A 26,051-nucleotide genomic window follows, 5' to 3' on the forward strand; every position below is an offset into this window, starting at 1 on the left:
GGAAGAGCCAAAGAAGTGGAAGGGAAACATGATGTGTAATTCACCAGAGGTCAAGAGAGAGGAGAATGGTCAGCTGAGAGGCATGCAGCTTGAATGCTGCTGACAAATGAGCATGAGGAAAGCAAAGTGACCATTACACAAAGTGACCATTACCACTAAAGTCACTGGAGCTTTGCCCAGGCAGTTTCAGGTATGCAAGGGGTACAGAAAATAGACTGGAGAACGTGGAAGAGGTAAGCATTTTGAGACTGCACATAAAAAGAAAATTTAAGAGGAGGAAACAGATTTAGGGGAAGGAGATGGGACCAAGATGATGAACTAGTTCTTACATATGGTGAGTGAATTGCAGGTAGCTGCAGAACATCCAGGTGAAAATACCTATAGACATAATTACCAAGTCATGGAAGAAGCCCAAGTGGCCATCAACCCATGAATGGATTAACAAATTGTGGTATAGGTATCCCATGGGATACTATGCAGCCTTAAAAAAAGATGGAGACTTTACCTCTTTTATATTTACATGGATAAATGCGGAAAATATTCTTCTTAGTAAAGTATCTCAAGAATGTAAGAAAAAAATATCCAATGTACTCAGTACTATTATGAAACCAATTTATAATCACTCACACTTTCATATGAAAGATAAATCACAACTATAGCCCAGGATGAAGGAGGGAAGAGGTGGGGGATGGGAAGGGAGAGGGGAGATTTGATGGAAGAAGCGTATATGGTGGGACCACTCCTATGGTTCATATTACAAGGGTACATGTCAATTCTATTAAGTATAGAGTATAAATGTCTTAACACAATAATTAAGTAAATGAGGTGAAGGCTATATTAACTAGTTTGATGTAAGCACTCCAAATTGTATTTAAAATCAGCACATCGTACCCATTAAATGCAATAATGTATACATGATCTATGTGTTTATGACTCAATAAAAAAAAAAAAAAGAAAATATCCATTGAAAGCTGGATCTAGGACTTGAAGGAGAGCTTAGGAACAGCTTATGAATGTACAGCCAGTGCTGGGACAAGAATGCCTAGGTTGGATGTTCTTTTCACATACGCTGTCTCCTTCTGTAGCTCATGTTCAAGGTCCTGACATTTAAGAGGACAGTTAGCACACAGCCTCTCTTGTAGACATAAGTCCTGGACTACTCAGCTCAGCTACCATCCACTGACTCTATCCCTGCTCTAAAATCTATAAGCCACCTTCCTCCTTTACCTGGCCCTTTGGATGCTTTTCCCCCTATAAGATAAATATCTAGAAATAGCACTTGTGGATCGCGCAGCTCTGCACACTCTTTGGAACCCCTGGAGGTTGGAGAAAGCTGAGTAAGATGTGCTGTTTCTCGTTCCTATTCTGAGCTGCACCTCATTCCAGCTTGGTTTCTGTAGCCTTTGCTAAATAAATCAAGAACTTAATATTTCCTGAGATTCATTGGTGTGGTTTCTTGGGTTATTCTGTGGCCCAAACTATTCCTCCAACATTGGGAAGAAGAGAGAAGTTACAAAAGTCCTGGGAGTTAGAAGAACGTTTAGAAGTGGAATTCATCGTATATTTTATGAAAACTCTTTTATGATTCCTCACGGGAAGTACTTTCTTATGACAGTAGCATGTGGGTATATTTTCCAGGCTTCTTTTCCTTTTTTCAAAATAGCTTTAACACACACCTACTCAAATAAGCCACCAGTCTCATATGAACTGACTCATTTGTCAATAATCAGTGCAGATGCCAGCGTGGGGGCTGACTACTCCGTCAAGAACACACAAAGCGTATTGTGTTTTCAGCTTCGGCATGTGGGGAAGCAGTGAACTTTTCCTTTTCTTCTTGTTCTAAGGGCATCCATTGATTTACACATCTCAATCCTGAGAGAGACTATAAGTTTGCTGCAGAGGGAACAAAGACACAAAATAGGCAAAATACAGAAGAAATGGTTTGTACTACACCAAAAAAGGCATATCTCAAGCATATTCCGTTAGTTTGCTAGCATTGCTGGAACAATGTACCACAAACTGGGTAACTTGAAACATTGCAGATTTACTGTCTCACAGTTCTAGAGTCAAAATCAAGGTGTCAACAGGGCCTTGGTTCCTCTGAAACCCATAAGGGAATCCTTCTTCGCCTCTTTACAGTTTCTGGTGGTTGTCCAGCAACCTTTGGCATCACTTGGCTTCCAGCTGCAGAACTCTCTCTCTGCCTTTGTGGCCACCAGGCATTTTCCCTGTGTGTCTCTGTGGCTGCACATGGCCCTTTCATAAGGACACTAATTATATTGGATTAGGGGTCCACCCTACTCCAGTATGCCTCATCTTCACTAATTACATCTATTTCCAAATTATCATGGCCCTGTTTCCAAATAAGGGCACATTCTGGGGCACTAGAGATTAACACTTCAACATATCTTTTGAGGGGAGACACAATTCAACCCATAACACTCATATTTACAGGGAAAAAGAAAGAAAGGAAATGGGTTTGGAGGTTAATTGTCCCCATTACTGTTTTCAGACTACTACTTACTCCCACAGAATAGATCAATTGCTTCCTTGGGGTTCCTGCTATTTGGCTAAACTGCCTTCCCTTACATTCTTCCAGTTGGTATTGTCATGAACTGATGGATCAGTTACTTCTCTCCACTAAAAATTGGTTAGTGGTTCTCAAATTTTGTTTTATGAGGTTGGACAATTAAGTTTGTGAACTCATCCTAGAAAAAGTGCTACATTCCGCATTGCTGACTATTACCACAGTCACCAGAGGGCCAAGGGCAGTACTTCAATGGTGGCCATAGTGACATTCAGCACTGAGGTACGTAGCACCCTTTCTAGGATGAGTCCACAAACTTAATTAGCTGACCACATACGATGATAGTTCTGATGGCTATTCCAGAGAAAGAGTTCCAAAATTGCTTTGAAAGGTGGACTAGGCGCTGGTGTCAGGGCATAGCTTCCCCAGGGGAGTACCTGGAAGATGACCACATGATATTCAGCAATGAGGCAGGTAGCACTTTTTCTAGGATGAGTTTGAGAACTTAATTGTCCAACTTTATGTATTCCAGATCACACAAGAACTTGGTGAAAATATACAGAAGCCTAGGGCCTATCCCACTTCAACAAATCTGGGCCTCTGTATTTTCCAATGGCTTTGTAGGCAATTCTAATATACTCTAACTAGACTTTGAGAACTGCTGGCCTTGGGCACATGGTTTGTAGGTTTTCAACCCTAACATTTGCCAGCATCATAGGGGACTTCACCATCTACAATGATGACTCAGCTGTCACCAAGCACTCTTACACCTTGGCCCCTTCACCCTTAGTGATCTTTTGGTCCACTCCATCAGAGCCAGCCCTTCCCACAGCCACACTCTGGTCCTTGTCATCACTATTTCACTAATCCGGTATAACCAGTATTATTACAGTGAATGAGCTGCATTCTACAGAGCAGAATTATGAGTTTTGTTTTTTTTTCCTCCCGATTACCCTTTTCTATCCCCTCTAGAGTTGTTTTCAGGTGTGTTTGTTTTTAACCTTCTCCCTAGGGCAGACCACTCACTTTCCTGAATATTTTCAGGTCATAAAAATTCTCTTGGTAACCCTCAGTCATAAGAATAGTCTCAGTTCAATAATTAAAATGTTCAATAAAATTTGAACCACACTCATAAAATTTGAACCTCCCTTCCCCTATCTCGTTACTGAAGCAGGCTGGAAAACCTATGGGGGGAGGGGAGTACAGATGGCTGCTTCTCTTTCCTCTCTTTACTTTCTGTAGCCCCCATCTTACCTCCCACCCCTAGTTCAACTATCTCTTTATCCCCCAGGATTGGGTCAGGAAGAAGGAAGAGAGGTTGTCAAGGTCTCCCTTGACTGGCACAGACAATTGCCCAGGGCAGCCTCTGCTATGGCAGAATCCTATGGCTCACTCTTTCTTTCCCTAAATATTTTTGTGAGTTTTGGGGCAGTACTCCCTTTAGAACATCCAACTGTACTCCCACGATGGAGGTAAGACCTTTTCTCCTGCTGCCCCCCTACAATTCCTTCCTTAGCGTCTGGCCACAAGGAGCCACCCTCTTCAGTGTGCTCTGGAATTGAGATAGCCCCAGGCTGGCTCCTCCACAGGCCCATAGTTGGCCCAGGAGAGATAGTCAACTGCCCTTGCCCCATAGCTGGTGGATGTGCAGCTCACTCCCAGTGCTCCCTATCCCTTCCTCCTTACTAGTCCTTAATGCTCTTCAAACTCCAGAGGCAGATTCAAAACCCCTCAGATGGTTTCTGTAAAGTATTTGTATTTGAGTTAAGGAGCAATAGGCACCAATCCCTTCCCCCAGGAGAGAGGGGAATAAAAAGCCAAGGTGTTCCAAAAATTCTTAGAAGAAAACTTGTCTCAGGCAGGGAGTGGTGGCTCATGCCTGTAATCCTAGCACTCTGGGAGGCCAAGGTGGGTATATTGCCTTAGCTCACAGGTTTGAGACCAGCCTGAGCAAGAGCAAGACCTTGCTTCTAAAAATAGCCAGGTGTTGTGGCGGATGCCTGTAGGCTCAGCTATTTGGGAGGCTGACGCAAGAGAATCACTGGAGCCCAAGAGTTTGAGGTTGCTATGAGCTGGGATGCCACAGCACTCTACCAAGGGCAACAAAGGGAGACTGCATCTCAAAAAATTTAAAAAAAAAATTAAAAAATGAAGGAAAAAAATGAAAATTTGTTTCTCAATTTTTATTTATTTATTTATTTTTTATTGTTGGGGATTCATTGAGGGTACAATAAGCCAGGTTACACTGATTGCAATTGTTAGGTAAAGTCCTTCTTGCAATCATGTCTTGCCCCCATAAAGTGTGACACACACCAAGGCCCCACCCACCTCCCTCCATCCCTCTTTTGTTTCTCAGTTTTTTAGCTCCAGTATTTGTACACACACCAGGTAGCTGATGGATTAAGGGTGAAAGTGCTTTGACCCTCCCCTTGCAAGTCTAGCTTAGGTGGATAGCTCCTCACTTTGGCACCTGCTCTAACTGCACATCCTGATCAGAGGGCACACCTCTCCCTAATTTAGGGAATGGTTAGCTTGCTTATTAAACACTTCTCACTGGGACCATTATAAAGACCTTCCCCCATCCTTTGCTTTCTCTCTCATCACTAGCTTCTCCTGCTTCTGCTTCCCTCCCAGGTTAGACTTCATGGTCCATACTTTCAGAAATCCCCTTGCCAATATCATAAATTCCCTTGTCTCTTTATCTTTTCCTCTTATCAACCTGGAAAAACATCAACCCTGGATGAACTCAACAGCCCACTTTCGCCATGCCTACACCAAAACCAGAAGTAGCACAACTGAGAAATGCAAAAGGACAGGCTGATCTGACTCTAATTTTAAGGTCAGCTACTCTGGACCCTCAACAACATCAACAATCCTGTTACAATTCTTTGGCCAACTGGCTTTTTCTCTCTGCAAGGGCCATTTCAACTCTTCCATACTCTTCTCGACCTTGAATCCCCTACTGCGCTGCTCACTCTCCGAAAACACCTCACCTTTTATTCCTTGGACAATGCAGATGTCATGACATCGTAACTCCTCTCTAGCAAATTTTCTACCCAACCTACTAGCTCTGCCCACCCTATTTTCTTTCACTCCTGTTAAAATAGAGATGTTCCTTCTTTAATTCAAGATGAATTTCTCTGTTTCTTCTTTGCATCCCTCCTCCCTCCACACACACCTTCTTAAGGACCACACATCATTAATTATCCTTTCTCCTATCTTCAACTTCTCTCTTCTGGATTCTTACCATCAGTATGCAAAAATATTAAAATATCCCCATCTAAATAAACCTGTATGCTTATAAAGTAAGTACCATATACTACTATTGTTCTAAGTACTTCACATATGCAACTTATTTAGCTATCTATATTACTGTATAAAGAAGGTAGTATTTTTAGCCCTATTTTTTTTTAAGAGAAAACAGGTTCAGAGAGATTATATAATTTGCCCAACATCATATGGCTGATGAAAGTGAAATTCAAACCCAGGTAGTTTGATTCCATAGCTTTCAAGTCTCTGGATTCCCTGTTGGTCTGTTTTTGTTGCCTATTCTTTCTTTAGATTTTCCTTTCTTTTTTCTTTCTTTTTTTTGACACAAAGAATCTCATTATGTCACCCTGAGTAGAGTGCCAGGGCATCACAGCTCACAGCAACTTCAAACTCTTGGGTTTAAGCGATTCTCTTGCCTCAGCCTCCCAAGTAGCTGGGACTACAGGCACCCACGATAACACCTGGCTATTTTCTGGTAGTAGTTATTGTTGTTTGGCAAACCCTGGCTGGGTTCAAACCCACCAGCTCCAGTTATGTGTCTGGTGCCCCAGCGGCTGAGCTACAGGCGCGGAACCTATTTCTTTAGTTTTTTTTTTTTTTTTTTTAATGAGTCAGGGGTTTCACTCTTGCTCAGGCGAGTCTCGAACTCCTGAGCTCAAGCAATTATCTCTCCTCAGACTCCCACAGTGCTGGGATTATAGGCGTGAGCCACTGCACCCAGCAACATGGTTATTTTTCATTGAGTGTTAGGTATACAATGAAATTTGGATCATTGCATAGTTTGAGACCAAGAAGAATGTTATGTTTCTCAAAAAAATATTTACATAAGCTTTTAGCAGGAGTTTAAGGCTAATGGCAAATTCTATATCACCTTTATCCAGTCAGTAGGAGGTTGGCCTATTCTCAGTTTACCCTTACTCCCAGTGTAATCCTCAGTGCCCTGGAGCTTCCTGAAATTTCAGTTTTATACCCCTATCCCTGCTAGTCTGTTAAAAATTCTGTTCAGATGCTCAGCCACCCCTTTGGGAAAGGTAGTTCTAAGTACTTTTCTCATCTCTACAAGTTTTCTTCTTCCAGATCTTGTTCCCTTAATTCTTCCTCGTCATGTTAGCTTTCCGAATGACTTTACAAATATTTTGTCCAACTTTTGTGGTTGTTCTTGGTGGGACTGTTAGCCGGTATTACCTAATCCATTACTGGAAGTTCCCTTTACTGTAGATTGACTTTTTTTTTTTTTTTTGAGACAAAGAGTCTCACTATGTCACCCTCGGTAGAGTGCTGTAGCATCATAGCTTGCAGCAACCTGAAACTCTTGGGTTTAAGTTTTCTCTTGCCTCAGCCTCCCCAGGAACTGGGACTATAGGGGTCCGCCATAACGCCCAGCTATTTTTTGGTTGTAGTTGCCATTGCTGTTTTAGCAGGCCAGGGCTGGGCTTGAACCCACCAGCTTTCGTGTATTTAGCCAGCACCCTACTCACTGAGCTACAGAAGCCAATGTAGATTGACTTTTATTTTTTTATTTTTATTTTTTAGAGACAGAGTCTCACTTTGTCACCCTCGGTAGAGTGTTGAGGCATCACAGCTTACAGCAACCTCCAGCTCTTGGGCCCAGGCAATTCTCTTGCCTCAGCCTCCCGAGTAGCTGGGACTACAGGTGCCTGCCACAACGCCTGGCTATTTTTTTGTTGCAGTTTGCCAGGGCCAGGTTTGAACCCACCACCCTCGGTATATGGGGCTGGTGCCCTACTCACTGAGCCTCAGTCGCCACCCAGATTGACTTTTAAATATCAAAATATAGTCATGTCCTTTTCCTGATTAAAATACCTCAATGACTTTCATTTTTTCTTTAGAATCTTTAATTAGGCCCGAAGGTGCACATTCTCACATCAACTCCAGCTGCTTTCCCTCTTGCTATTTTCCAGGCTCTCTTTTGCATGGTGCAGTCTCGCAATTCTGGCTTTGAGCTTGCCGCTCCAGCTCCCTGACCACTATGAACTGCTCCCACCCATTTTTCTTTCATCTAATAGATGCTTACAAAACATCAGAGCTCAGCCAGAGGTTTCTTCACCAGGAAAGCCTTCCTTGGGTCCCACAGTATAGGTCAGGTCTCAGTCATGCACCCTGAACTTCTTCAAAGTGCTTATTAAAGTTTATAGTTATATGTTGACTAGAGTGGTTATCTGTGCAACAGGCCTTCTTACATAAGCTACATGAAAGCAAGGATCTTGTCTGTTTTGCTCACCAATGGATTCCCAACAACTACTTGCAGCAGGCATTCAACAAAATAGAGGAATAAATAAAATTGTGTCAATCAGTAAGTTCTTTCTGGATTACTTATCTGTGTCACTATCCCATTTATTTCCACCACCAGGTCCATACCCAGGATTCTGTCAACATGGTTAAAATTTCCCGGCTTTTAACTTGGAAGCTGATAAAACAGTTTCGGTTTCCATTTCTCTAGTGGGCAAGTTGATTTCAATAGAGAGTTATTTTTAACCAGAGAAACATTGGTTTGGGTGACTTTGCAAAACTTTCAAATCAAGAGGTTACCATAGTTTTGATGTAAACACGTTGATACTTGAGAACAAGCCGTGCAGATCCTTGATTTCTACTTCAGCTAACTCTGGACAAAGTAAGAAATAACAGGCAAGAGACTCGGGCAGGTGATGAAGTCAAAATAATGCACACAGAACTCAATATTGGGAATATTTTCTTTTGCTTAATATAGATTTTCTTGGTAGTAAATTTCCATCTGTTTTGCATTTGAAAGAAAAAGACAGCTGCTTTTTTTAAAGTCTGCAGGCAAGAAGCCAATAAATAATGGGAACTCTAATTGATTCTATAAATTTTTGTTTGAAGGCCAAATTTAGGCTTACATCAGTAGAAACTGGCATGAGGCTGTACCAATTTATTATTTTCATTTTTTAATATGGTTGACCTGTCTATTTTTCTTTTTTTAGGCTTACACAAACATCAGCTGTTTCACTTCTTTAGCCTCAAAGTCATTTCTTATTCAGTCAACTTCCCTGAATGGGGTCATGAGTTCACAGTTGGTTAATGGGAACTTTAAATTAGTTTTTGTTTATAGAGATTACAGTTTACTTCTGCTAGAGAGATACGAAATGAATGGACACAATACGGGGCAACGCCTTCCTTCCAGACTTCGTGAAAATAAATCTCCTCTACAAACTCAGAATATGCCCTACTGTTCTTGTTTTAAAAGTATGTCTTTTCACTCCCTAATTAACCTGTATGTCAAGTGGAGGCACCGGTGTGTTTACTACGTAGGTTTAGAAGTGGGGACAATCTTTGATGTGATAGCAAGCAGCTGCAACGTCTCCCCTAAACTCTATACTTCATTACACTATCTGGCCACCTTTCCACTCAGATATCTAATATGTCTCAATTTCAACTTGTTCAAAACTATATTCTTCAGTGGCACCCGTAGCTCAGTGGGGAGGGCGCCAGCCACATGCACTGAAGCTGGCAGGTTTGAACCTAGCCCAGGCCAGCTAAAACAACAATGACAACTACAACAAAAAAAATAGCCGAGCGTTGTGGAGGGTGCCTAAATCACAGCTACTTGGGAGGCTGAGGCAAGAGAATCACTTAAGCCCAAGAGTTTGAGGTTGCTGTGAGCTGTGACGTCACAGCACTCTACCCAGGGGGACAGCTTGAGACACTGTCTCAAAAAACAAACAAACAAAACAACAACAACAAAAACTATATTCTTTTTTTTGTTTTTGAGACAGAGTCTCACTATGTCGTCCTTGGTAAGGTGCTGTAGTGGCACAGCTCACAGCAACCTCAAACTCTTGGGCTTTTTTTAAGCGATTCTCTTGCCTCAGCCTCCCAAGTAGCTGGGACTACAGGCACCTGCCACAACACCTGGTTATTTTGTTTGTTTGTTTGTTTGTTTGCAGTTGTCATTGTTGTTTAGCAGGCTGGGGCCAGTCTTGGTGTTTGTGGCTGGCACCCTACTCACTGAGCTACGGGTGCCACACCCAAAACTATATTCTTATTTCTGGTTGCTCCCCAATGCCTGTTGCTCCTATAATCTTCACCATTTCAATAAAGGACAACCCCATTCTTCTAGTTGCTCAAGCTAAAAACTGAGGTGTCATCCCTGGCCCTTCAGCTTCCCTCACACCCCATATTCAGTTCAACAGCAAATCCTCTCCGTTCCACCCTCTGCATGGGTCTGGAATCTACCTCTTACCATTGTCATAATCCAAGCCACCATAATTTGGGCCTCCGCTACCAACTAATCTTTCTGTTTTCAACCTTTTCGTCCTATAAGGCTCTTCTCCCCCAGCAGCCAGAGTGATCCTTTTAAAACATAAATTACATAGATTTCTGTCTCAAAGTATAGTCCAAAGTCTTTCCCATGGGCTTAAAAGGTGTTAGGAGATCTGGCCTCAGGCCCCTCCTGGACCTCATGAGCAGCACTGTCCTGTTCAGTCTACTCCACACTGGCTTCTGTGATTTCCCTGCCACATGGTGAGCTTGCCTCTACCTCAGAGGCTTCCCACGTGCTGTTCTATCTACCTGGGATGCTCTTCCCTTACTATCCTCATGGCACACGCCTTCATTTTCCTCAGGCTTCTGCTTAAATGTTTCCATCTTAGGGAGGCCTCCTCTGAACAGCACAGCAAAAAAGCACATCTCATTCCCTTTTTCACAGCACTCTCTAACATCTTATGTGTAGTGACCACACATCTCGGTTTATACAGGACAGTCCTGGTTTCATCCGTATTGTCCTGACACAATTGTGAATGATTATTCTCCAAGTGTCCTTGTCTAACAAGGTATGTGGTTGTCCTATCCTTAGCCATGTTTATTTTACAGCTTTCATCACCACCTGACACCCCCTCTCTCATCCCATTAGGATGTTGGTAAGAGTTGATCATTTATTTTATTCTATGCTGTATCCCTATCACTTAGAAGTTCCTTGAATATAAATGCTTAATAAATATGTGTTGAATGAATAGATGAGATCATTGATTACCTGATACATGTCAAGGACTCTACTGGGAATCAAGGAGGAAAAGACAAATAAAACACACTTCCTATTCAGTGCACAGCCCACACCCCTGCCGCCAGATGGATCTTGTGTAGAGACTGAAAATATATATATATATATTTTAAAGTGGCTTAAGTGATTCTCACATATAGGTCAATTTAAAACCCTATGACCTAGGATCTATCTGCCTAGTGGAGGAATCAGAGATAAAAGGCAGGTGAGCTTGAGAACAATCTCCAGGATATTCTAGGATGTTCATCAACTAGGATGTTAAGTCTGCCAAAATCACCATACTCAATTTACACACCAACATGAAACTTTATGTTATGTACATGAGCCTGGGCACGGTGGCCTGGCCAGGGCTACAAACGAATTCAATTCCTAAATTCTATTACTGTGCTGGGAAAAAGTTTTACTGTAGAATATTGGCTTTGTACCACCTGAACAGCAAAAATGAGGCTCGACACCCACAGGTCAGTGGTTAGGGTGCCGGCCACATACATTGGGGCTGGCGGGTTCAAACCCAGCCCCAGCCTGCTGTGATGCCACAGCACTCTACCCAGGGTGACATAGTGAAACTCTGTCTCAAAAAAAAAAAAAAAATGAGAACTATTTATGGCCCAGAATGTTTCATGACAATATGAGAAGCAGGAAAAGGAAAGTCGTTCCACAGAGAACTGGGTCTGGGAGTGGATAAAAATGAGCTCTCAGACACAATTTATTTTCTTTAGGGAAGAGCTTTGTAACCAAATCCCTGCACATAAACTCTAATTATATCCTTAGGATAAATTCACACAAGTAAAATGCTGTTAACTCTATGATCTCTGCATATGATTATCAAGATCTTTAACTTTACTTGGGAATTGACTTTTTTTCAAAGTACACGTTTTTATTATTTTTGAGGCTTTTTCTATCTATTAGATTTTAGATGTGGCTCAGACGGTAAGGCGCCGGCCCCATATACCGAGGGTGGCAGGTTCAAACCCGGCCCCGTCCAAACTGCAACCAAAAAATAGCCGGGCATTGTGGCGGGCGCCTGTAGTCCCGCTACTTGGGAGGCTGAGGCAAGAGAATTGCTTAAGCCTAGGAGTTGGAGGTTGCTGTAAGCTGTGTGAGGCCATGGCACTCTACCAAGGGCCATAAAATGAGACTCTGTCTCTACAAAAAAAAAAAATATAATGATAATAATAATCGTAAAAAGATTTTAGATGTACTCCAAGTAGAAACAACTGAGTTTCTTAACATTCCAATCAATACTACTTGTAGATACTTTAAGAAATTTGCTACCAGTAATCCTCTCCTCTGAACATATAGCCCCTTCTCTACACAATGATCCCTTGGTATTATCAGAGGATTAGACTCAGCGGCTCCCAGAATACCAAAATCTATGACACTCAAGTCCCTTATATAAAATGGTATAGTATTTTTGCATAATCTGCACACATCCTCCTGTACATTTAAAATTATCTCTAAATTACTTATACTACTTAACACAATGAGGCTGCTATGTAAATAGTTGTTGTAGCACAACTTTATTTTGTGTTATTTATTATTGTTGTATTAATTTTTATTTTTTCTCCCAAATATTTTCCATCTGTAATTGGTTGAATTCACAGGTCGGTGGAACCCTGGGAGACTGGGGCTGACTGTGCTCTTGGCACTTTGCATATATACCTCTATTTGGACATTTACCATGCTGTGGTGTGTTCATTGTTTTCCTCTTTGGCCACACACCTAAGCCACTTCCCATCTCCTGTTGTTTTAAAAGACTATGAGCTCTTAAAGCAGCAGTACCTAAGGAATTTCTTCAAAGTGCACAATCTCTTGCCCTGTTTTCTGAGATGCTGATTCAAGAAGCCTATGGTGGGGCTGGGGAATTGGCACAAGGCTTTCCCAGGTGATTCTGGATAGTCAGTTTACATACTTTACCATAAGAAACTGACAGAGAATGGAAACTGTCTTAGTCACCATTGCATAACTAGTGCCAGATAAATACGTATTGAATCAATTGAATGAATAGTCAGCATAACATCTGGGACTTCTCTGAGGGAATCATCTCACAGAGAGCCAAAACCAGTTAGATCAGACAGCACTTTCAGTACGTGTTATGAGAATTGCTCAGAAGGCCTAAAGCTGAAGGGGATTAAAGAGGATACTTGGCTGTCATGAATTCTGTGAAAACAAGAACAGTTCAGCAGATAATTAGGAAATTTGTGAATGCAAATCTTAGATGACTGGCATCGTTTGTGATCTAGCTTCAGCATTTTAGAAGTCACCCTATTCATACTTTGTTTAGTTTTCTTGTAGGTCTTGTAGCCTCACCTTTTCCAGACAGAGGCTCTCTGCTAACTCATGAGAGGCAGAGAAAAAAGTGAATTTCAAGAGGGAGGAGATTATAATCAAGAAATAGTTTTTAAACTTGGAAATAGTCTGCAAGTGAATATTCCATTACCTTATGGAATTTCAAGTTTACATTTATCAAAATATGTTCATGACAAGCTCTAAACCAACTTACCTCTGAGCGTTGAATTAATTTATTCTTAATTCATACTGATTAAATTCCCCACCTTTAGCTGCTCTCATGTATTTTCTAGAGACCTTTTCCAATCTTCTTTTACCAACACCATATTTAAAACCTACTTGAAGAAAATAAATTACAACCAAAATCTTATCTAGCTGTAGAATCCCAAGAGTGCAGAACTCTTTCTCAGGGAACTACAAGGTCTTTCTTCAGGTTGGTTCCAGGAACAGGCTCATTAGTGACAACATCAAGACAGCATTTTCAATAATAGGTTCTATATGTTTAAAAAACAACAGTAATTCGGTTGCCTAATTAACAGTTTGACTTTTCTTTCACTATAGATATGAGATACGCATTGCATATATGAACTTTTGAATTAAAAGAATAAACTACCCTTAGATACACAGTGCAGCTTGGACTTAGCACTCATAGATAAGAACTTGTCATTCTGCCATTCATGCAAGTTGGTTGGAGTCCCCATGTCATCTCAGCACGGTATTGCTAAAAGACAGAGTCTTTATTTTCAAATCTCAAGTCTTTCATTGTGCTCTCTGAGTTTTATTAGTTACTGTTTTCTTCTTGGTATAGCAACCAAAAATGATTATCTTTTACCAGAGGCTATTAGGAAATTAACTAATAATTATGAAAATAAAAAGCAACAGAATATTGATATGTACACTTGGTATCATTACTGTTAATGAAAATGAAAAGTGGAGGCCTCAGATCACTTGAAATTTATATATATACACACACACTATACACACACACACACACGTTGTTGTTGTCGTTGTTGTTAGAGACAAAATCCTGCTCTGTCACTCAGGCTGGAGTGAAATGGCTCTATCATAGTCTATCACAGCTCATTGTAACCTCAAACTGGCTTTTATATTAATAAATTAATCCTTGAACTTATCAGTCATGTTAAGGCAAATCTTAGCAGACAAGAATAACAGAAATTACCAATAAGTGGTAACTGGTAATTAATTACCAATTAATTATCATTTGATAATTAAAATATCTCCACCCTATGTCATATTTAAAAAGTATAAAATGGGCTCGGTGCCTATAGCTCAGTGGCTAGGGCACCAGCCACATACACCGGAGCAGGAGGGTTAGAACCCTGCCCGGGCCTGCCAAACAACAATGACAACTACAACCAAAAAATAGTTGGACGCTGTGGCAGGTGCCTGTAGTCCTAGCTACTTGTGAGGCTGAGGCAAGAGAATTGCTTCAGCCCAAGAGTTTGAGGTTGCTTGATGCAACAGCACTCTACTGAGGGTGACATAGTGAGACTCTGTCTCAAAAAAAAAAAAGAGTATAAAATCGCTGAGGGCCATATATAAAAGTATACACATGCATATACCATATATATTGTAAGTATATATGTCTTCTGTAGTTTTGAAGAGTGTTCAGGAAGGAGCCACATCTTATTTACCTATGTGTATTTATAATATTTAACCCAGTGACTTTTTTTTTTTTTTTAAAGAGACAAGGTCTCTCTCTCTGTCACCTGTGCTGGAATACAGTAGCTCACTGCAGCCTTAAACTTAAGGGCTCAAATGTTCATCCTACCTTAGATTTCAGAGCAGCTAGAATTACAGCCTTGAACGACAGTGCCCAGCTTAATCCAGTGACTTGAAAGTAGTATTCAGTGAATAAATTATGGGGAAGAAAAGTGAATTGACATGTCCAATGACAATGAACTAGATAAGCAAAATATATTATAGTACTTGGAATATTCAACATCTATTTCAGGCCAGATGTGGTGACTCAGGCTTACAATACTAACTTTGGGAGACTGAAACAGGGGAAATAACTGAGGGCAGGAGTTCAAGACCAGCCTGGGTAACACAGCAAGTCCCCATCTTTACAAAAAATTTTTGAAAAGAATTAGCCAAAGGTGGTGGCATGCACATGTATTTGCAGTTGCTTGGGAGACTGAGGTGGGAGGATTATATAATCCCATGAGTTTAAAGCTTCAGTGAGCTGTGATTAAGCCTCTGTACACCAACCTGGGCAACAGAGCAAGACCTTGTCTCTATTTAAAAACAAAAAACCCAGCTATTTGTTTAAAAGACTATATTTTGTTGGGTTTTGTTCTGTTTTGTTTTGAGAGTCTTACTTTGTCGCCCTCTGTAGAGTGCTATAACGTGACAGCTCACAGCAACCTCAGACTCTTGGACTCAAGCAGTTCTCTTGCCTCAGCCTCCAAGTAGCTGGGACTACAGGTGCCCGCCACAACGCCTGGCTATGTTTTAGAGACAGGGTCTTTTTCTTGATCAGGCTGGTCTTGAACTCTTGAGCTCAGGCAATCCACCCGCCTTAGCCTCCCAGAATGCTAGAATTACAGGCGTGAACCACCGCTCCAGGCCTAAAAGACTACATTAACATGGAAAGCTGTTTGTGATACAATATTAGGTAAAATAATATGAATGTACAATATTATAATGATAGAAAAAACTTTTAATAAGCCAGAATATAAGGGGTGTTATTTTTTCTCTCTACTTCCTATTTTTTAATAAACACGTTTTTAAATCTTATAATAATTTGGTATATCAATGGAACTAGTAGGAAATCTTATAATAATTGGTACATCAATGGAACTAGTAGGAAATGCTATAAAGTTGATATATTGCTTTGTCACAGCTCTTGTATTTTGAACATACCAAAAAATGTTACCTGGTAGAGCCTACAGGTAAGACTAGTTAGGAGAAAATTTACGATAGTTTATGCATTAGCCAAGAAAATGTTCAGCTAACGGAAAACAGCTTAACAAAACTGGGGCTTATTTTTTCAGACACAGTAAGTCCAGAGGCAGCCAGTCTAGGACAATGTCATGAATGGCCCATGTTCCTTTGATCTTGCTTCCCTAGCACCCATAGCTTTTGGTTTCCATCTTCATATTTATCACAACATGTTCAGCTTTGTTTTGTCATGAGATTCTATCTCCATGGAAGGAAAAAAAAAAGGAAGAAAAGAAAGGGGTGGCTGTATATTATTAAAGGAAATGCTTTTCTAGAAATTTTGAGCACATATCTAGAACTATATCCCATGGCCACTCGTAATTGCTTGGGATCTAGGGAAATGAATTTTTCAGCTAGGTACATTGCCACCTCTCTTTCAAAAAAAGATAGGTCATATCTGAGATGGACAATGAGAAAGGTATCTTTTCTGGAGCAATAAAACGCAGGCAGTCTGAGGGGCCTAAAGCCAAGTGCTATTTTCCCCTTTGAGGCAATTAACACTGAAAGCAGTAGTGGAGAGGGTTGAGAAACTACCTAAAGTTTTAAACCACCTCCAGGGGACTGGGTGGGGGGTAAAATATTTGAGTTCAGCACCTGAAGAGGAAATTTTTTTTTTTTTTTTGCTGGGGCTGGGTTTGAACCCACCACCTCTGGCATATGGGGCCCGCAACCTACCCCTTTGAGCCACAGGCGCCGCCCAGGAAAGTTTTTTTTTTTTTTAGAGACAGAGTGAGACTCTGTCACCCTCGGTAGAGCGCTGTGGCATCACAGCTCACAGCAACTTCCAGCTCTTGGGCTTAGGCGATTCTCTTGCCTCAGCCTCCCAAGTGGCTGGAATTACAGACGCCTGCCACAACGCCTGGCTACGGACAAGAAAGATTTTAAGGTGGAACTCTGAAGAGCTATCCTGTGGAAGTAAATTTTAATTATTCCCTAATTGGATTCAAGTGATAGGCCCCTAATCTAAGTAACCTCTCAATGAACCACAATTCCCAATGTGTAGTTCTTCCCATACTGACTCTGAGCTTGGCCATGTGACTTGCTTTGGCCAGTGGTATGCTACTAGGCATGATGCAAGTAAAGGCTTGCACAATGACGCTCGTACTCTTGGAATGTCCCCTCTTGCAACTTCAAGATTACCATGTTGTGAAGAAACCTAAATTAGCCATGTGGAGAAGCCATGCAGCCCACAGCCTTCTATCATTGTGCTCCAGCCTTCTTAGCTATGGCTTCCATCTTCATATTTTCCACATTATCTTCACCTTCATTTTGTCATGAAACTCCATCTCCACCCTCAAGTCCCAAGACATATGGCCCTAATTGAGCCAGGCCCCCCTCTGCTCAGCCACCCTATCTGAAGCCCCAAACATCATGCTGCAGAGATGAGCTACCTCCAATACATCCTGAGTGAATACCTGAGCCAGAAGATCTGGAATCATGAGCAAATAAAATAATTATTGCTTTAAGTCATTATATTTTAGGGTGATACATACACAGCAATAAATAACTGAAACACTACTAAAAGAATAAAGAATGTATAACAAATAATTGGAAGAGAATAGTATTAAAAAAATAATAAGGCCAGGCACAGTGGCTCAAACCTGCCTGTAATCCTAGCACTTTGGAGGCCAAGCCAGGACTGCTTAAGGCCAGGAATTCGAGACCACCCTGAGCAAGAGCAAGCCAGTATGTCTACAAAATATAGGAAAATTAGCAGGACACAGTGGTTCTTGCCTGTCGTCCAAGCTACTAGGGAGGTTGAGGCAGAATCGCCTATGCCCAGCAGTTTAAGGCTGCAGTGAGCTACCATCACATAACTGTACTCTAGCTCAGGTGGCAGAGCTAGATCCAGACTCAAAAAAAAAAAAAATCTAAAAGAATGAATGGACAAAGAACAGACTAGATATGACAAATACAAAGCAAACACTAAGATGGTAGATTTAAACTGAAATATTTAGATGTAGGCAGTTCTATGTGTGAGAAGATATAGACCACGATCTTGTCTCAATATAATTGTTTTTTTTATTATATTTTTTATTTCACATTAATGTGAGGGGAAAACTAGGTTACAATGTTCGCATTTGTTAGGTATGGTCTATCTTGTTCAATATAATTTTTAAATGTGAAGATTCTTGTCTTTTACCTATTGTTTTCTGAATTCCACCCTTATCATTCCCACCTTAGTTTAAAGGCCCTGCCTTGATGAAATTTGAAATAAGCCTTCTGGGGAGACACCACCTTTAATCTATTCGTTGCTGGTGTGAGCACCCAGTCTGGTTTAAAACAATTTAATAAATGGTTAGGACCATAATGTCTATTTTACCATCACTTCTCTATTTCTACAGGCTTCCATGTCTGGAATACCAGGAGCCCCCCCCCACCCCCCACCCCCACATATATGTAGGGATTATATGAACCACTGAAAATCTATTCAACATACCGAATTACAATTCAAGGCATTTTGCATTCCAGAAAATGTCAATTTCACATGTGGTGTATATTTTAGAGGTGAGTCTACGGTACTCGTCCGGGCTGACGGAAGGCTGTAGCCCTACGTCTAGTACATGCCTGGCACGTAACAGGCGCTCTCTAACACATTTGCTGAATGAATAAATTAGTCACTGTCTTGTCTGTGGGCTTTAAATCACGTGCACACACACTTCTCTCGTTAAACCCCCTAAGCTACGGTTCCCGTCCGCACAGAGGCGGCGGCGCAGGTGCGCACCGTCCCCCATCCAGCTCGGCAGGCGACCGCGTCTGGCGGCCACGGCGGAGGCAGCCGTTTGCCTTCTCGCTGGGACTTGGGGCGTCCGGGGCTGGAGGCGTCGCCGAGGAGGCAAATAAACAAAGCCAACCGCACCGAAACGGGTCGTTCCGTTTCACATCCTCCCTCGGGTGCCTAGGTCTTCTCGGAACAAAGTGACCCTCCAGCTGTCCCAAGGCAGATGGAGACCGCTCCACGCAGCGCGCGCCCCGAGACCCGCGTAGACCCGGACCTCTCGGGGACCGGCCGGCGGCCAAAGGACACGCCCCCTCGTGGGAGCACACGGCCACCGCACGCACAGCCCGCGCGCCTCCCCGCGAGCCAGCGCGCACGCGCACGAGGTGGGTGGGCCTCCTTCCCGGCACCCACTGAGCGCCCAGCCTCCTCACCCCACCCCACCCCCCTCCGCCCAGGCTCCGCCTCCGGAGGCGACCGGAAGCCACTTAAAGCAGAGCTTGAGGTGACAGGCGAGCTAGCTGGAGCTGGAGCGCGGTCGAGGTTTTCTGCACTCGGGCGGCGGAGTGGTCCGGGTAGCCGCGTCGCCGGCCCCCTAGATGCCGGAGCCCGCCTTCGGCGCCGAGCTCCGGCGCGGACGCTGCCCACGACGCGGCTCCCACGGTCGGGTCTCCAGGGCTTTCGTTCAGGTAAAGGGTCCGGGTGGGCGCTGAGGGGATGGCGGGAGCCGGCCTCGCGGCCCCGGCCCCGGCCCCGTACCGGACCGTGCTGGGCACTTGCGGATAATAAGGGCGATTGGTTTTGAGACGGCCGTTTCGCGCTCGGGTCACTCGGACCCCGTCCACTGCAGGGTGGGATCGGGGTGGGCGCCTCAGTCACTTAGCGCCTCCGGCAGGTGTGTAAGTCACACCGGACGCTGAAGGACTCGCTGGGGTCGCCGGCGTCCGCCCCTTCCCTGCCGGCCGGGGCGGGGCAGAGCGGGGCGCTCGGAGGCGCGGGGCAGCCCTGCCCGGCCAGGAGGAGGGCGCGGCGGCTGCGGGAGCCTCCTGGCCGGCTCCGCGCCCGCTGCAGCGAGAAGTTTGCGGGCTGTTTGCTCCTGAACTTTAAGGGCGCGGAAGTTTTCGCCTCCCCGCCGCCGGGTCTCCCCGCGCTTCGCCGCTCGGCTCCGGGAGCCGCCGGACGCCCCTCGGGAGGTGGCCGAGGAGGCAGAGACGGAGTGAAATGGAGACGGCTCCGCGAGGGCGTGCGATTGGTCCTAGGAAGGCCGGGCCGCGGGCTTGGGGGCGCCGGGCGCCCGCGGAGGGGGCGGGAATGCCCGGGAAAGCTCGGGATCGCCCGGCCGGGCGGCGCCGCGGCGGCGCTTTGCCAGGTCGGCGCGGCTGGGGGCTCGGAGCCGCGCAAACCGCCACGGCCGGCAGGAGGCGTCGCTCGGACCCCGGCGGGCGCGCGGTTGGGGCGGGCCGTTTCCACCGAGGATGCGATTGTCCGGGAGCGCCGGAGAGGTCGCGGGTCGCGAGGTGAGCGGTCTCGCACGGGGTCGCCTGCAGCCGTGGACCGGAGGAAGTGTCCTTCCAGTCTTTATTTTCCTGCTGTGCCAACTGATAGGGGAAGTAGGTTCTGATGGGTTCGCCGCTTCTCTAGTTTTCTGCTGCTTCCTCCCAGTTTTGTTTCCGAGTTTGATGAAGGGTAATGACAATAGGGAAAGTTGCACGCGCGTCTGTGTGTGTACACACACTGATAAGTAACATTGGCTTGGTGTCTGTTTTGCCTGGATTGGTGTGATAGGAGTGGTTGGTGTGTATGTGCGTGGGGGAAGGCACAGGCCGGTTTGGTGTGGTGGAGAGGGAATACCACAATCTGTGCCAGTTCTGCCCTGAGGCAATAGCACTGAATGATGAATAATAACGCCTGGCTTGGCTGCTTTCCACTTGATTTATGTCTCATGTCAGGTCCCTCCTTCGTGAAGCTTTCCCTAACACAATGCCAGCTCAAACTGAACTCTTTTTTTTCTATCTTTTTCTTTTGTGCTTACGTATACACTTTGTTATATGCCCTGCTTTGTATTTTATTTCTCTGAGTGATTATTATACACTTTTTTTGAAGTTCAGATATATATATTTTTATGAAGTCATTTTTACATACATCATAAATACATTTATGCCATTATGGGATTCGATGTGTTGATTATTTGTACAAATTGGAGTGCTCACATCCTACTAATCAACATAGCTTTCACCCTATTTACCCAATTACAGCATTAAGACATTTGTGTTCTACACCTGATAGATCCAACTTGTACTTGCAATGTTATTCACTTTTTACACATAGATTTATGACTTTCTCCAGTTATGTCTTTAATATTCATTATGGAAGAGGGACTCAATTTTAGCTTTTTTTGTTGCTTCATAAACAACAAAGAACTAAGCATTTAATGTGCATTTAACCTTCAATAATTTAGCCAACAAAATATTTTTGGGACACCTACAGTATGCATTGTGTGTGGCACTGTACTGAACACCTAGGATGCATACTTAACTAAGTGATGGGCTCTTTTGGTCAACTGAACAAGACAGAAGAGAATTAATTAATTGCTTATCACCATTCCTTTCTCACCTGATACAACCTGAGTAAATAAGTTGCAATTTTTTCAAGGAGTCAGATTCTTGAAAGCGCTTTTCCTGTCTCTTTCAGTAGTTCATTAGGAATCTGAAGTTTGGCATGAGTTTTATATTCTTGTGTTATTTTTTTATACATGCCTTCATTTGCCTTTGTAAACATTTCTTATGTATCACTTCTGAAGATGGACTTGGAGGCCCTTTCTGTGTTAGGGAGTTGTGTTTGGTTTCTAACACAGTGTGTAGTAGTTGTTGCTGATGTGGCTTCTGTTGCTAAACACACCCTGGTTTTTCTTAAGTGGTGGTAATTTTTCTGGGGATATCAAAAGTAGACCCTTAACATTCTTGAGGAACATATTAAAACTTATGGAATATAGAAATGCTTAATAATAGACTTCTCTGGCTTTCTCTCATATAATATTTCAATTCAGAGCCCCTGTTTCCTATCCCTACACCCTTCACTCACCATTTAACTTTGAAGTTTAACTTTCGTTTGATAAACCTTCCCCCCCCCACACACAAAGAGACTGTTTTTGTCAACTCATGAGACAGGTGGTACGTAAACAACTGTGATGAGAACCACAAAGCTGAGTAGAGATGTGGTTTCCTCACTGTCATCATCTAGACACAGTTATTTCCACCCTACCACCCCCCCCCCCACTTAAGCCTTACAGTGAAAATTCATACCCCAGCAGAATTAGACTCTTTATACATATTAAGGTCACAAATAAGTGCCAAAGACATTTTCTTTCTTCTTCCTTTACCTGCTGTAGCCTTGGTTAGTTGGAGCCTTGATTTCTCAATAAAATTTAAAATTGACCTGGAAAGACTAAATACAGCAGAAGAGGAATGATTTCAGGGCCAAAACAGACCAAAACAAAACATTTTAATGAATGATCTCGTTGTTGTCAGTTTGTAAATGAACATCTTCCTTCCTTTCCTACTAGGATTTTTAGACTCTGAAGAGCAATTGGAGCTAATCCACATCATGGAAATGGAGACCACAGAATCTGAGCCAGACTGTGTAGTGCAGCCTCCCTCTCCTCCTGATGACTTTTCGTGCCAGATGAGACTTTCTGAGAAGATTGCTCCATTGAAGACTTGTTTTAAGAAAAAGCAGGATCAGAAAAGATTGGGAAATGGAACCCTGAGGTCTTTGAGGCCGATATTAAACACTTTGCTAGAATCTGGCTCACTTGATGGAGTCTTTAGATCTAGGAACCAGAGTTCAGATGAGAACAGCTTACATGAACCTATGGTGAAAACAGCCCTGGAAATCAATACATCATGCCCACCAGCAGAAGACAATATGTCTGTCCTTATTCCTGATGAGACAAATGTTGGGGGCCAAATACGAGAAGCCCATCCTTCCACTGATGCTCCAGAACAAGTGGTTCCAATCCAGGATCACAGCTTTTCACCAGAAACCATCACAGGGACAGTGGCAGATTCTACACCAGCGCACTTCCAGGCTGACCTTTTGCACCCAGTTTCAGGTGATGTTCCTACTAGTCCTGACTGCATAGACAAAGCCATGGATTATGTTCCAGGGGTTTTCCAAGATAACAGTTTTACAATCCAGTACATTTTGGACACCAGTGATAAGTTGAGTACTGAACTCTTCCAGGACAAAAGTGAGGAGGCTTCCCTTGACCTGGTGTTTGAGCTGGTGAATCAGCTACAGTACCACACTCACCAAGAAAATGGAATTGAAATCTGCATGGACTTTCTGCAAGGCACTTGTATTTATGGCAGGGATTGTTTAAAGCACCATACAGTCTTGCCATATCATTGGCAGATCAAAAGGACGACTACTCAAAAGTGGCAGAGTGTATCCAATGATTCTCAGGAGCACTTGGAAAGATTTTACTGTAACCCAGAAAATGACAGAATGAGAATGAAGTATGGGTATGTATTTATAACAACTTGTAAAACTTTTTAAGTGCTGTAGAGAAGAGAAAGTAAAGCTAAAAGCTTAATGTGGAGTAGTTTCTTTCAGGACTAACAGGTTTTATTCTTTTTTCCACTGTAATTCTTTTGGCTTTATGCTATCCTGATTTTTCATGGTGGTTGAATGCAGGCTATTTACCCAATCAAACAATGAAGGTTTTATGATTTGAACAATTCAGATGTCACTCTGTTCAATACGCCTGTGACTGAGAAGTTGCACATATATTGAATGTTGTGAATCAAATATTAATCACATATGAGAAGAAAGTTCGTAGTGAATCTCATTGTAACATAAATAATGAATACCTAATTTTTCTGATTTTAAAATTCTGCATATTGAGTAGCTGCTATTTTTAAAAGGAGAATAGTCTTGTTGGAGATTTTTGTGGCTGTTTTCATTTTGAATGGTGTAAACACTTTGTGGATGATTCACAAGTTCTTCCCATACTTCTGAATCTTTTATTAGTTTCCTTGAAACTTTTTGCCATTAAGTTTATTTTATTGATAAAATAAATAGTTCTACAATTCAGAGTATTTTTTTAAAAACCTGGAAGAATCTTTTAACAATGAGTGAAGGGAGGATTTATGTTAATGGGTATGTTTATCATAAAAACAATTTACCCTCAACTTTCAAAAATATGTATACATATAATTCAAATCTCTTAGTATGGGTGTCTTAGCAATATTCACTGACAGAATTTTCTTTAATTGAACTTTAAAATGAAAATAATAGTTGCCACGTGTAAAGTTAATGCAAAAATGACTAGATAATAAGTTTTAATCTTTATATTACTGTAGTGTATATGTGGTATTAACCAAGAGTGAGGATTAAAATTACATGGAAGAGAAGAACATTGTTTCTTTCTATGCTATTTGATTTGGAAGACCATGAGGTCAACCTGATAGCTTTACAGATAATGAATTGCCTGGTATAGTACCAAGATGCATGACACATATGTGGGGGAAAATACAGACTATATAGCAACACAAAAGGACAGGAGAAGAACTTCTTGAGAGTCATCTTTGTGCGTAGATAGTTGGTTTACAGTACCCAGATGCCTGGAGAGTCAGCAAATGTGATTATAAACCAGTTGCAGGTCATCTTATTCTATGAGTCTTGATATTGACCCATATTCTGACTAATGCCAGTGCACTTTTTAAACTTCTCTTGCTTCCTTTTAGTACTGGATAAGTGGTTTCCTTTCAGCATTTCAATATTTCAGTTATTTAGTACATAGGTCCACAAGTATTTTTAGTAACGTAATTATCATGAGACTAGAATTTTGCATCTTGTGTTTTGAAGGGGAAGTGTGGAACATGAAGAGAAACAGTATAAAGCCCGAGTTCAAGGGTATTACATAGGAAACCCCCTGGTGTAAAAGTAAGGTCATATCAAGAACTATAAATGTGTTATCTTGATAATAGAATCTTGAATGCATTATATCTTGCTTGCGTAGCAAAAGTTTTATAATAAAACTCAGTGCTCTTATTTTTTTTTTAAACCAGCATTGGAAGAGGGAAAAAATGTTTTCCATTTTATTTTACAAATCCTTTTAATAAGATGTTGTCCAGAATTTTTTTTTTTGCTCATGAGCTAGCAATTGTAATTGCTGTGTCAAGGGTAATTAATTTTATATACTCTCAAAGCCACTCTAATCCCTCCAACTCCAGATTGCAAAATTCTGCAGAACCGTGGCCTTATACTTCACTCTTATGAAGCAAATTTCCAGTCTGCTGAGTACTTCAGCATCTTGGTACATTAAGTTTCTATCTGTTTGAATTGGTCAAGAAGAAACTAGCAGGATTATTGCCTAACACATTACATTCTGTTATTATGAGCAAGGCAAGCCAGTCATTTTAATCCTAGAAACTGCAAGAACTCTTAGGTCAGCAGCATATTGGGTATTTTATCCTTCGGTAAGATTATTTTGCTGAAGAATAAACAGATACAAGCTCATAAGCATACATTGTTGGATCAATTATAAAGTAGTTGCAGTGAGTGTTTGATTTCTATATCAGTTTTAATGAAGTAAACTAATGTTTACCTGACATTTGGGAGAAGAAAAGTATGAGTGAGTTATTATAATTACTATTGCTGCCACTACATCATTAGTAGTAATAAGTGATCCTGGCCTGATAAGATATCACAAAGTATTGACTGTTAAATTAGTACTAAAATGAACTTCTCTCAGGACTACAGGAAGAAATGTTGCAATGTTATAGATAGCTAAGTGTCAAAAATTAGGCTTTTGGAAAGTTGACCTGTGGTCATTGCAACCTGGTTTTCCTTGTATTCCAAAGCGATGTTGTGTTTCCTGGCAACAAGATGCAGATAACGGCATGTTGAGCCTTGCTCAGAGATTCACAAACAAGCTGGAGCAGCCCAGGTTCACATGGTTACCACATTATTTGGCTAAAGCTATTAATCTCTGTGGTCAGGCCTGTAAAGCTGGTCTATCTGTGCAGATTGCACATAACCAGGAAGTGTGTGTTCAGCTGTGTATATGTCCAAGTCAGACCCAGCAATCTTTGGATTCAGGAATAATGAATGGCAGTTGTTTATCCCAGTGTTCTCATAGTTTATATGACTTGACAAATTATTATATTCCATGTCTCTAACATCTTCATTGTGTGGGAGTTGGGGAAAGTTCATAGTTCTAGGTCTATGGCACAGACAAAAGC

At 42.2% G+C, this 26,051-nt stretch overlaps 1 protein-coding gene across 1 annotated transcript in view; it reads left to right on the top strand.

Annotated features, from left to right (window-relative positions):
* Positions 1-19,295: 19,295 nt before the first annotated feature.
* The window catches only part of TIPARP (TCDD inducible poly(ADP-ribose) polymerase), a 33,494-nt gene continuing 26,738 nt past the window's right edge, over positions 19,296-26,051 (top strand). Inside the window, exons 1-2 of the mRNA XM_053599941.1 lie at positions 19,296-19,493; positions 22,367-23,327. Coding sequence (XP_053455916.1) covers positions 22,408-23,327 — 920 coding nt within the window. The 5' untranslated portion in view covers positions 19,296-19,493; positions 22,367-22,407. The remainder of the gene's footprint in view (positions 19,494-22,366; positions 23,328-26,051) is intronic.

The sequence above is a fragment of the Nycticebus coucang genome, chromosome 8 (assembly GCF_027406575.1).
Source record: "Nycticebus coucang isolate mNycCou1 chromosome 8, mNycCou1.pri, whole genome shotgun sequence".
In the NCBI taxonomy this organism is placed as follows: domain Eukaryota; kingdom Metazoa; phylum Chordata; class Mammalia; order Primates; family Lorisidae; genus Nycticebus; species Nycticebus coucang.